This window comes from Pinus tabuliformis, chromosome 3_2 (assembly GCF_031772625.1).
Source record: "Pinus tabuliformis cultivar Carrire ecotype Pingquan chromosome 3_2, CPIR1, whole genome shotgun sequence".
Classification (NCBI taxonomy): Eukaryota; Viridiplantae; Streptophyta; class Pinopsida; order Pinales; family Pinaceae; genus Pinus; species Pinus tabuliformis.
The window spans coordinates 772,849,705-772,863,569 of NC_142302.1; the positions used below are offsets into that span (position 1 = coordinate 772,849,705).

The window sequence follows — 13,865 nt, forward strand, 5'->3', positions numbered from 1 at the left end:
GAGTGACTATTGGTGGTCCAGGCTTCAATAATCACAATTCCAAATTGCTGTAGGTGGTTCGAGCTTCATAGTTCCGAAGTGCTGTAGGTGATCCGAGCTTCACCAATCACAATTCCAAAGTGCTGTAGGTGATCCGCGCTTCAAGTGTTAAGTCCGAGTCTCCCACAGTGCTGAGCTATCATTGATATCTCTACAGATGGCTGCCTCAGATCTGAGTAGTTGTTTTCACTGTTCCTAGCTCCACAACACAGGTTTGAGGTATATATATTGAGCCCTCAACAATCCGAGTTTTTAACAAGTCACAGGTTTGCTGGAGCTTCCAAGGTCTACTTCTTGAGAACATAAATATGCCCAAACCATAAACTTTTTCCTTCGGCCTCCTTGGTTCATGAGATGTGAACACTTATCACCTTTTTGTCTTCCTGTAATAAGCTTCACCGAATTGAATAATGAAAACTAAATCTTGGACTGTGTATTAATAGTCTTTTTGTAAGGAGGAATGAAGAGACACGTCCCTTCAAATAGGCTGACATGAGTAAGTAGTTTAGGTTGGCTTAATGTCATAAATAAATTTGTTAACTTCAAAAATCCATTTCTCCCAAACCGCTTGGAGTTTCGGGCCAAGTAATAGCTCGTTGGAAAGGCAAAAATGTGCTCTAAAAGATGGTGTAGGTGTCATAATGAAATGTTGCCTCTAAGGTAGTGAAAAAATATTTTTTAATGTGACTGGTCATTTATTAGTGTAGAATTTGAGGTAGGGCAGTTAGGCTTCTTCATGGTTTGGCTTCTTGTTAGGCTTCTTCATCATAGGCTTATAATGTCATCAAGATAGTGATATGCCATTAATCATATGCAGCATTGACTTTTCCATGTCATCATAAAGTCTTCCATCATCAAGATCATCCAAGGTAAGAAGCCAATACCATATTGACATCAATGACAACCTAGATTAACAGGTAGACCTTATGGAAATGAAATGATGAAGGACAAGTTGGGAACCAACTAGTCTGAGAGACACAGTCGAGTGGCCTAGCACTTGGTTAAATCTAGCAAGATTTTAAGGATTAGATTGGATTTATATATTTGAGATCAACACCTTATGGAGTCAATGCTCTTGCTTTATAAAATTAAGACCAAGTATTGGATGGACAACTGTTGATGGATGGACAACTATTGCTTTGATGCTTCACTAACCTAAATGAAATGCAAATCCTAAATCCTAGATGTGATGCAAAGATCTTGGTTAGTTTTAATTAAATGCCTAGTCTAAGTATGACCTTCCCTTAACTGTTTTGAAGCTAGGCTCCAAGGTAGGTTGTGGGAAGAAGGTCAACATGAAGCAAGCAAGGGCTTGATTAACGATACCTTATGTTAGGTACTATCATCTGATGTCCCTGGCGCTATAGAGACTGTGGCTCTGACGACTACAAGGTCACCGTGTTAACCACTGAAGAGTTGCTAAGCTCCTGAAGCTAGATGAGAAGGGTGGCCCTAAAGGTTCCAATAATTATTAGACAAGGCAACCAATGTTCCTTATTCAAAATGCCAGTGACCATTCAACCTATGAGATGTTCAATTTAAACAAGAAGATTCATAAATCCCTTAAAGTGACAATGTAAAGTTATCTTTCAACAATATGTATTAGCAATGAAATCAAAATGAGAATTATGCCAAGGCTCTTGTATCAATAACGAAAATCTTTAAAGACAAATGATGCAAACAAGATGCCCAACAATATATTTCCTATCAAATGTTAACAATCTTATGAGTTAACGAGAGCACTTGAAGCCACTTTTGTATTCGGATTTCAAATAACATAAATGAGTAACTTGGGATAGCAGAAAACTTCTTATGCTTCAGTGATAAAGAGCAGCAAATAAGTTTATGACAGCAGTAGCTTATAGAGAGCAATTCTTATGTCAAATGTCAAAAATATTTCAGATTGCTTAATTCCCTTTCTTTGCTTAGATTAGAGAGAAAAAGTAGAGAAATGTATTTGTGTTACTAATGTATTTCAGATCTCTGTAATGCTTATGACAGTCATAAAAAAACAAACTTATGATTGAAACAAATAATGCCCAAAAACGTTTAAGTGACCCTTCAATGTATTAGATAAATTATCAAATTGTTTATTGCCACTTAGATATGTATTCAACCAGTGTTAGAAAGATCTTATACAGCTGTAGCAAACAGTGAGATGATTAAGGTTTAGGAGGTGCAAACCAATGAGCCCTAAGGGCCTATAGATGCTTGCCAAAGTTGTCAACGAAATTCTCCCAAAGCGGGTTCACCTGCAACACAGATCACTACCAAATTCTCTGCATACAACAATGATTTAAATCAGAAAATCTGAATGATTATCACAGCGATGAAAGATGAGATCAAAGTAGGGCTCAAAGAGGTCAACGCAGGGCAGAATAGGGACTGTGTTGGGGAAATTAGGGCTGGCAGGGAGAAATAAGGGCAGCGTTGAGGGGAGAAGGGATGACACAGGCAGGAGGAGACCCTTCCAGGCCTGCGGCAGAGGAAAGGAGGGCTGCCAAGGGGCAGCAAAGGAGAAGGGAGATAGGGCCAAGCGTTAGAAGGCCAAAGGGACTAGCAGTAGGGCTGAATAAGGATGTCGTAGGGAAAAAGAGGGCCAGGACAGGCAATGATAGGCCTTTAGGAGGAGACAGGGCTCACGGAGGAGGGATAAAGAGAGAAAAAGGGTTGCGGAGGAGGGAGAGGAGCTGCGGAGGGTTTGGAGAAGGTTTTTAGGGGCTGGCACAGGGAGAAATAAGGGGAATGAAGGCTTGGAAGGCAGAGAAAGGCCTTGCGACCAAGCCTTAAGGATTTAAGGAAGCCCACGACAAGGCTGGGAGAGCAAGCTGAGGAGGAAGAGAGGGAAACAAAGAAGCTTTTAGGCCTGCGACCCAGCTAAAGGAGGAAAACCGGCTGCGACCAACCTTGAAACCAGACTGCAAGGGTAGGGAGACCCACGGCTAGGGCTAGGGGCCCATAAAATTCTAACAAAACTTTCACAAAAATTTCCTCCAACTTCAGATCTTCAATTTGATCAATTTTCATTGAATAATCCTCTATTATTGGCCCTGCAAATAAATTTGAGATTAGATCTTGCCCTCCAGGGCCTAGATCTATCTCAAACCCCAACACCTTTTCTTGAATAGGCTTAGATCTTCACTTGCACAAGTGAAAAATAAAATACCCAAAACCCCAATATATACAAAATTTGAAAATAAATCCCAAAACCCCAACTGCACACAAGGGTTAGAAAATAAAATTATCTACAAAATTTTATTTTACAATATTCACAATGATTTATGGCTCTTATAAGCAGATCTATTCGTTAAATGCACAATAGATAAAAATAGATGAGTGAAATATTTTAAATGGGTGTGCAATGGCCAAGATCTCTGCAAAAAACCGATTGTTAGGTAAGGCTTCAAAATTTAGCAAAGTGGGCTGTTAAGCTTTCTTGTCTTGGAAGTTGGATGGTCCAATTGAGGACTTCCCCTCACGCCCAAGATCTGAATCCTGAGATCTCTACACACTTAAGATCAAGTTATTAGATCAATAGGGGCTAGATAAACACCATAACCCTCAAGATCTAGAGATACTTGCTAGATCAATCAAGTTATAATGTCTATCTAAACCCAGTAACTAATGCAAGATACTTGTGCAAATAGTTAATCCACTAAATGGCTAAAGAAAAAATAACTTATAAAATATTATTCAATAGAGCATTAAGAACATGATCCAAAATTTACCACAAGAAGCAGAAGAGGAACACCACCATGAATAAACCCCAAAGTCTTCTTTATTATTTCCAGAAAAATATTATAGCAGAGATTGACTCAAAGCTTCTTTACAAAATTTTCTTGTAACTTGAGAAGCAAATGGCTTCTAATTTATAGATAAATCCTCCAAGTGGAAAATAACGGTTAGTTGGCTTGATCCCTGTCAAAATAATCTCCATTGTTGATAGATATTTGACCATCTTTTAATATATGCCATTGAGAATCTTTATTTTTGAGGAATTTTCGAATTTCTTATAAAAAACCATTTTTTATTAGCTCAAAAATAATTATTTTGAGCTAATTTCCTCAAAAAATTGACTTTGACTTAATCACCAAGGTCCAAGGGTTGAATTTTTCTTGAAATTTCCAATATTACCTTGGTGGCGGACTTCCAAAAATTAATTTATTTATGACCCACGAATTTTTCCACCTGGAGAATTTAATTTCTTTAGAATTTTAATTTTGACTCTAATTAATTAAATTTTTGGCTTAGGATATTAATTTATTTTTGCCAGAAAATTTAATTAATTGACACATAAATGGATTAATAATTTTAGCCATGGTGTCTAAGTATGAAGGACCATGCACCAAAATATTTTTTACATAAGAAATTACATTTCAACCCTCAAAAGGGGAATACCCGTTCGTTATAGACCCTCAATTTATTACCCAATTATTTGACTCAATATGATCTAGTAGACCAAGTGATTTGTAATAAAATAATTTAGTCAATTAACTTAAATTATTCCCAAATCAAAAGACTCGACTAAAACACTAGGACTCACCTAAGACCTTGACGATAAATTCCACTCTAGCATTGGGGTGAGGTTGGAAGGAAAAACTCTGCCAATCATCCATGTTTAGAAACATAAATGAATCAGTGAGACGAAAAACTTCCTAGGAAATTCGTTGTCAAAATAATAAGCTTACTTAGGTTGTTACATACATATATGGTCTTACTAACATCATTTACATTAAAATTTTTCATAATGGGTTTACAACTTTGATGAACTGATGATTGATGATGATGAATCCATGATGATCTGAATGCTCGAACATGATGGAATCCCTTTGTGAAAAATTGTATTGCTATAGGGTAGTTGACACGGTGTGGTCAACAGTCGCAATGGATGGTAATCATCATGATGATACAATTTACTAATAACATGTAATATATGCATATAATAGTAGTATATAGTGTACATAGATTATATAATATACATATGTGTGTGTAACAAACCATTCCCTTGCACCCATACACACCATGGTTAAAAGGTGATGTCATTGCACCCTCGCTCTCACTTATGAATTGGATATACCTGCATCCACAAATATGTTTTGACAAGATGTTACATCATGGCTAGCTATTTTGGTAAGATGTAACTCTAGATAGTTCACTCCCCAACTTATTGGTATATTGCAAACATTGCATTGGACCTTTTCCCCAGCAAGGTCTTTCCAATATGCCCAATAGAAGTATATTTTCGTGACCAATCTGAAATATTTTAGGGAGTTGAAATCTGGCTTTTTATATCACTGGTTTTATGAGAACTTTTGGAAAACAACAATTTGCATCTTGCCTTTCATGTGTTCCCCGATCCCAGTAACTTGGTGGAACATTGAGTTTAACTGAAAGGTTGAACTCAGCTCACTGAATCAGCTAGCATATTTGACATGCCAAAACTCACCAAGTTTCAGTAAGTCTTGTGATTATGTGCAACCTTATCCCTTCTTGTGCTTGATCTAATGATTGGTCACCCTGAAAAAAAGCAAAGGAAACACGGTGCATGTTTAATTAATTGACTGCTAGAATTCAATCCCTATTCCAAATCTGAGTGGAATTTACTCAAGTCCCTTGAAAGATCCACCTCAACACAGACACTGCATGTGATCCATAGAGTGTAGTATCTTCACTTTCCTTAAACAAGGGAATAATTTCATGCTCTATGGCACTCCTGGTCACCTTTCACACGGATAGAAATTCCAACTTCACTAAAAAGCTACCATTGTTTGTGCATAGTCCGTGGGTCAAAATAGAGCTTGAAGGTTGCAGATATGCAAGCTCTCCTACAGTGGACCTCATGTGTGATGACAGAGATAGTTGCTTCCCTGGTGGTGATGTTAACACACACATAAATTGCCAAACCTGTTGGCTGTTTTTGTGTCACGTGTTAATATTAATAAAGTTTCTTTATTTGTTTCTTTCTTACTTGCAATAGAATGAGTATTATGTGGTTTGGAGAAATTCAAATGCAATGTTGATGCACTAGGAAGTTCTGGATAACTTCCTTTGCTTAGATCTTTGTGATTATATATTATGATATTACATGCTGTGGCGATGTTAATACAGATGTAAATTACCAAGCCTGTTGGCTGTTTTTGGGTCACCTGTAAAAATTAATAAAGTTTTATTATTTGCTTCTTTCTTTTCTTGCAACAGAACGATTATTATGTTGTTTAAAGAAATTGAAATGCAATCTTGATGCACTAGGATGTTCTGGATAACTTCCTTTGATTAGATCTTTGTGATTGCATATTATGATATTATGAGCAGTGGAGGTGTGAGTGCATAGGGTGCAGTATTCTCATCATTCTTTGCTGCTGGGATTTTATGCACATTCTTGATTTTCTGGCATGTGAGGGATGCATAAATGAGCAATCTTTTCTTTATTAGTTTATTCTTTATACTGCAGGTATGGTTTCAGTAAGGAAGTGGTTGAATGCCCAGGTATGAGAAAACTATCTTATTTTCTTCATGGTTTTGATAGTCTGATAGGTGAAGTGGATGCACTGGTTTTAATCTAGGACAATGTGATCAACTAGATGTTTTCCCACTCTATCTGTTGTGGATGCACTGGTTTTAATCTAGGACAATATGATCAACTAGATTTTTTCCCACTCTATATGTTGTGGTTGACGAAGTGATAACCTTAAGGCTTACACTGACATATCAGTTAACTTGTTTCTGCTGTAGCATCTTTGATGTTATCAATTTGAGTTGTTGCCTTAGTAAGGAATCTGCTACTTTTTTGACAGACTACTGGCCAGCAAATGTACATGTTTGTGGCTTTTGGTTTCCATCCATGGATTGGGAATTCACAAGCCAAATGGGTCCTCAAAACTCTTATCAGACTTCCATAAAGCAAGCAACTGTGGATCACTTGAAATCGTGTCAAAATGTTTCTGCTCCAGCCAGTATAAGTAGTTTTCTTGCGGAGGATTTTATGAACAGCAGCAAACCCATCTTCATAGGACTAAGTTCTATTGGGAGGTAGTGCTTTATGCTCTTTATATGACTCTGAAACTCCTACATTTTGATCTTTTTATACTAGGGCATAGATACTTGATAATGCTGAGAACTTAATAAGTGAGTTCGCAAATAATCGTGAATGGATTTTTTTCCTTTGTTTTAATTCCATCCAATTTGAGATTTCTAAATGTTTTTAGAATGAAATAGTTGAAGAGAGAAGAATCATGTTCCATTCAGAGGGATCAGATTACAGGCTTATGAAAAACTATGTTATAATGTTCATAATCTAGAATAGTAGCAAGAGTTTCTTATCCTAATATATAACCTGACAACATGTTTTCAAGCTTATTTTTACTTCTAGACTTCATTGCTGCAACTGCTATTTATGTTAACTTGGTGAACAGTACTTGAATACTATGCATAATCAAACCTTGGGTGGATTCTTCAAAAAATACAGGACAATTAGCTAGCACTAGCAATAACTTCCAACTTAATATGGTAATCTGTATACTATATGAGTGCTTGTTGTGGCTTCTAATTTCCTTGGCCAATTCATCTTGCCAAATGATAATATCTCATAACACATGATATCATTCTGACCTATACATTCCATTCTCTTGTAACTTGTGACAGGTGAAGTAGTCTTGTATTTCATTACTGACATATGTTTTGTTTCTCCTAATTAGCATGGGATATATTGAAAACCCGGAAGGTATGCTTTTATTAATGAAGGCAGTTTTGGAAGCAACTAGCTACAGAATTATCCTTTTCTCATCTGGTTATCCACCTTTAGATGCTGCCATAAAATCTTTTGCTGGAGAATTTTTGGGTGCCAACAATCTTCATGATGCATCTGCCAATTACGGTGAAAGCAATACTGACCTCATGAAAGATTCAGTACAGCTCTTTAATAATAGGCTTCTTTGCTATTCTGGGTGAGCTATCCTAAAATTTTCTGGCCAATGTGGTTCATTGACTTCCAAATGATGTTTTTCTGTCGTTCAAGTTAAAGATTATAATTCGTTTACACTGCATTGGCTAATTGATGACGTTTGTCTTATTCTGAAAGGATAGTTCCATGCCATATAGTTGGCTGTTCCCCAAATGTTCTGTAGTAATACATCATGGTGGCAGGTGTGCATTGCCCTGAATTTCTACAGCATGTCATGTATTTCTTAGAATCACCTTCATAAATTGCATCTAATACATTTTTATTCTAAACAAAATATATGATCTTCTTCAGTGGGACAACTGCAGCAGCATTACGTGCTGGAGTACCCCAGGTCAGCTACATTTTTATATTTGTGTTTGCCAATTATGATAATGTGTTTGTTTGTACAGAACTCTTTATTGAAACAAATAGAATGCAGAAGCTTTGAATAAAAAAATGCTCAAGTTACATGGGTTAACTTGTTAGTTTTCTCTAAGCCCAGCCAAATGATTAACGCGCTAGTAAATTTTTTATGCTCATAATTGTTGAAATTCTATAGCGTATGCAGTAGAATATAATTTTCTGATCTGATAATTACTTCATAATGATTTTCAAACAATATTTCTTATGCCACTGATATCATTGAATAATTACACACACAAAATCTCAACTGTAAATGCAGTGGAAACAATAAAGATCATAGAAAGACAGCCATGCACAATAGACACAATATTTTTTCACTTGGGAAACCCAATCCAAGAGAAAACCCAACAATCTTTTCTCGAGGATAAATTGTCTATTCAGCAAGGTTTACAAATCAGAATTTGTCTAGAAATTTGTGCCAACATTACAAGTCAAATCACTAGTCAAACCTTGTCAAACTGTTGCTGGTCAAACTGTCAACAAATCAACTCAGTCAATGCTGGTCAAACTGTGGCCTACGGTCAAATTCGTAGGTGCGGCCTGTGGTCAAACCCTCGCATGTGCGGCCCGCGATCAAATTCTCACACATGTGTCCTGGTCAAACTCGATCAATTTGTTTTCAATCTTCACACATGCGGCCTGGTCAAACTTGGTCAAATTGCGCTTGTATGGATTCACACTTGCTGCCTGCCAAAGAGCTGAAATGATGATGATGAAGAAAGATGAAAGACATTAGACACATTTCTCCTTAGCTGAAATTTCTCCTCCACTAGAAAAGATGAATGAGCTTGCTATGTTGATGAGTGTCTCCTCACATGCACGTCTATTTATATAGAGCTCTAATGTTGAGTGGAGACCCAATAAGAAGCCCCTCATCACAAGGAACCCCTTCACTTATTGAGCCTACATTACAACTCAACATTAGACTAGAATTGTTTATTCCACTGGTGGGTGAAAACCCCATTAAATAAACAAATCAAACCTGCTCTATAAAAAATAGATCACTCCATCCTGGAGCAGGAAATGTGAGTACCGTGGGCCAATCTCCTTGAGCCAGACAACAAGGCTAATGGGAGAAAGATTGCCCCGAGCCATTCAACCCTAGCCAAATCAACATGGCCCCATGGGTGAATGTATCATTCCCCCTTAGTCAAATTAGCATGACCCTGTGAGAGAATGTTTTCCTGATGTTGCAAACTGTAAAAACATCATCACTCCCTCTCAGCAAGGGAGACAGTCTGCATCACGCCAAGCTTGTCTATGAAATATACATAACCCTAGACAGAGGCTTGGTGAGAATGTCTGCAATCTGCTTGTTTTTGGATATGTACTAGAGCTTCATTGCTCCCTTCTACATCATGTCTTGGATGAAGTGATATTTGATCCATAGTTTTTAAAACCGTTTTGAAAAACCGGTAACCGGTCAAACCGGCCGGTTAGATAGCTGGCCGGTCCGAACAGGCCAAAAAACCCGGTCCAACCTTGCATTTCGCCAGATTTGATGCCCTAACCGGTGAAAACCGGCCGGTTTAGGACAAAACCGGCCGGTTTTGTCCTAAACCGGCCGGTTTTAGGCACGCCCAGTGAAACATGCAAAAAGGTGGATTTTGACTGTGGTTTAGGGGTTTGGGGGGGGAAGTAAAGGTGTTTTCCCTCCAAAAGGCTATATAAATGAATGTAAGGGTATATAAATGAATGTAGGCTATTTGAAAATAGAACCAGCCCAAAACACCATAGAACCAAGAAATTTTAGCTGTGATTGTTGGCTTAAACAGAAAGAAAGATATGGTGCACCTTAGAAGAGCAGCAAAAGAATACTTGTAGATTCCACCAGTACCCATAACTGTATAGACATCAACTAAGCTAAGCAACTGAACCTAATTGTGTACCCCACTCCATAGTTAAAATCATTGATCGATAAAAGGTCAAGACATAAAAAGATTCCATAAAGTCATGGTTCAAATACAAGAATTGGAACATTTAACACAACTCTATGCTCTTCAGCTCAATGAGATGGGTAGGGTACTAGGTGTTGAATAGTTGATGCAGTGGGGTGCTTATAACATTAACCTTGAAGAATAGTTCAAGTAATTTAACTGGAAAAGACAACATTATGAACTATATGGGTTGAAAGTTCCCATCACAAATGATCTACAACTAATAGAAAGGGGGCAAGAAACACAGACAAACATATAACCACAAAGAAAGTATGTTACCATGGATTATCAAGGTTTCACATTGAATAACTAGGCCAAAAGACTTTAGAATATGATGTGCACACTGCAAAGGAACCTCACCATCACTCAAATCAAGAACTGAGTCAAACTCCCACAACCAAATAAAGATGATGCTACCAAGAAAGCATGCTCAGCAAGAGAAAATCTCATTTACTATGCTTTGAGAACAAAACATTCTTAAGAGGGTGGCAATGTAGTAGGAACAGTACTAATTATGCCAATGAAAGGTCAAAGGCCACACACCTCGAGACCAATCACTGTATATCTAGATTCTATACACAGTCAAGAGGCCCAATGTTGATATCATTCTTAATAAATTCTTATCAATCAATCATTATCCAGTATTTTAATTTACAATTGCAGATATACTCTATCAATCTTAGTAATAAACATGGACTATTTATTCCAGTCTCCATCCATGAGGTACATGGACTATTTATTCCAGTCTCCATCCATGAGGTGGTTATGGGACCCCACATCAGTGCTCACTGCTTACAGCAACCTTAGTCACCTAAACTAATTTAAAATAATGGTCAGCTCTTAAACCATAGCAATACAAGTAATGACGGTGCAAAAAGGCGGATTTTGACTGTGGTTTAGGGGTTTTGGGGGGGAAGTAAAGGTGTTTTGATATATTCACCTTTACATGGTATATAAATGAGCAAACTTTGCATATTTTGTCTCTATTGGCTTGGAATCATGGTTTTACATCTTAAAAATAGTTTTGTTTCATTAAAAATTAATTATTTAATGTATTTTTTTAAAACCAGTTCGTTTAGACCAAACCAGTCCCGGTTAGACCGGTTCCGGTCGGTAAACCGGTTCATTAGGTGGACCGGTCCGGTCACCGGTTCCGGTTTTAAAAACACTGATCTCAATGTGGTTTGACCTGTTAGGAAATACTGGATTCTCCGAAAGCTTGACACAACTTTGATTATCACAACATATCATGGTCATCTCTAGCACCTGATCTAATAGTCATGCAAGAAACTTCCGAAGCCACATTGCTTCTTGACTTGCAATATTGGCTGCGATATACGCCACTTCTACTATACTGAGTGAGACAAAAGTTTGCTTCTTGCTAAACGAGGATATCATAGTTGACCCCACGCTGAAGCAGCATCCCAAGGTGCTCTTTCTATCCACTGCACTCTCGACCTAATCAAAATCAACCTATCCCTGTAGCCTCACTTCACCACCTAAGACATATTTTAGACCATATCCAACTGTACTACGCAGGTACCTCAACACATGCTTCGCTGCAACCCAATGTACATGCCTCAACTCAACCATAAACTGGCTCAGGGTGCTCACTACAAAGAAAATATCTGGCTTGGTGTTAACCAGGTACATCAAGGATCCAATCAATTGCCTGTACATACTGGGATCCACCAAATATGAATCTGAAGCAAAATCACTCAACTTCTTTAGATTTGTCACCATAGGTGTAGCCATGGACTTGCAATCCATCATACGAATCTCCTCAGGATCTGAACTGTGTACTTCCCTTGTCCAAGGAAGATCTCACCTGGACTCTGCCACACCTCCAATCCCAAAAAATAATGAATCAAGCCAAGATCTCTCATCTCGAACTCTGAAGCCAACTCCCCCTTGCACCTGGTAATGAGCCTACGTCAGTAAGGAAGGGGTCATCAACATATAGCACTAAGATCAAAGGATCACCATCAACAACCTTGTTGTAAAGGTTAGGATCTGCAACACTCTTGGTGAAGCCCAATCTCATCAAGTATCTATCAATATTGGAATACCATGCCCTGGGTGCCTGGTTGAGTCCATATAAATCCTTCTTCATTATGGAAACATGGGACTTCTTCTGTTAATTTTAGGTATGTTCTATGTTTAGAGCAATTTATTTCATTTTTTCATATTAGCCCAATGATAGTATTCAGATTAGCAATCACATTAGCATGATAGTAAAGTGCAGATAGAACATAAACATAAACAACAGAAGACAAGCCAAGACAAGAGGACGCAAGATGTGGCACCAGCCAGGGACAAACCCCGATGTGGGGAAACCCTTGATCAATTCTTCTTATATTCTTCAATAGTTCAGTAGAGAGAAAGAGATAGAGTACAATGATTTGAAGTCAATACTTGTCTTGCCAAATAGGAGATCAAAGATCTTCTCCATAACGATGACACAATGAGGTTGCAGATCTGCTACCCAGGACTGAAGATATGCAAAAGATGATAGGCCTAGAACAACTCAACCAATTCCCAAAATATTGAGGATTTCCTTCAATAAGATTCTCCTTCCTTTGCTGCTTCATTGATCATGACAAGGCTGCTAATCTGGCACCTTTCATATGCAGCAAGGACTGATGTATTTCCTGGCAGACCTAGTCCCTAGTTAGGGCACAAGATCTGAGTGCCACAACACCTTAAACATATCCAACAGTCCACCTATTGACTGCGGTTAGCCTTCATACAATTCCTCCTTCTGTATGCTGCCTTGAGGGGCTGTTATCCTTCTGAACGTAGCACTTAAATGCCTCCAACTGCTGGCTATGGCTTGCGGCCTAGCCCAGCAGTGGACTGAGACTTAGGTCTCCTCGATTAGTGCCTCAACCAGCCCTTAAGCAACCAGACTTAGGCTCCTCTTTACAATGGATTCTTCTGTCCAGCAAATTGAGATCAAGAACAACTTGATCATGCCCAACACAGTCCACGCTGTCACCTACAACAATATGGATTTATCATTCATCATTACAGCGGCTAGGTGACTGCAGTTAGGTTGCGTATTAGGCCTCCTTTCGGACTGCAACTAAGCATTCTTATGACTGCTGTTAGGACTGCCTTTGACCAGCGGATTATGTCTCCTCCTATAGCTGCGTATTAAGGTCAAGTTGATGCGGAATGGGATCACTCTCTAACTGTGAATTAGGGCTCAATAGACTGCAGATTTAGGGTACCTTAGTACAACGTATAAGGACCTATTGAACAACGAATAAGGGTCACCCTTAACTGCGGATTTAGGGCACCTCTTTACCTGCGGTTAGGGCACTTTGGAACAACGGATAGGGCTCTTTAGAACTGTGGATAGGGGCCTCTTTAGAACAACATCTAGCTCCCTCCTTGATTGCGTATGGCAGCCTTCTCTTTGACTGCGCCTAGGGCTAGGGTTAGATCTCCTTTAGGGCAGCGTATAAGTTTCTCCTTGGGTCTGTAATTAGGGCTCCTTCCTTCACTGTGTCTAGGGATTCTCC

The 13,865-nt window shown here is 38.4% G+C and overlaps 1 protein-coding gene across 11 annotated transcripts in view; it reads left to right on the forward strand.

Annotated features, from left to right (window-relative positions):
• LOC149182907 (UDP-Glycosyltransferase superfamily protein) overlaps window positions 1-13,865 on the forward strand; it is a 284,880-nt gene that overhangs the window by 208,817 nt on the left and 62,198 nt on the right. For 8 of the 11 annotated variants that reach the window (XR_016257161.1, XM_089417000.1, XM_089417002.1 and 5 more), the window contains 5 exons: window positions 6,491-6,525; window positions 6,834-7,068; window positions 7,734-7,982; window positions 8,122-8,181; window positions 8,291-8,330. Coding sequence is in view for 10 of the 11 variants with exons in the window: in XM_089417000.1 (XP_089273126.1) it covers window positions 6,491-6,525; window positions 6,834-7,068; window positions 7,734-7,982; window positions 8,122-8,181; window positions 8,291-8,330 (619 nt within the window). In the remaining variant the exon portion in view is untranslated. The remainder of the gene's footprint in view (window positions 1-6,490; window positions 6,526-6,833; window positions 7,069-7,733; window positions 7,983-8,121; window positions 8,182-8,290; window positions 8,331-13,865) is intronic. The other 3 variants (XM_089417004.1, XM_089417007.1, XM_089417003.1) reach the window with 2 other exon arrangements.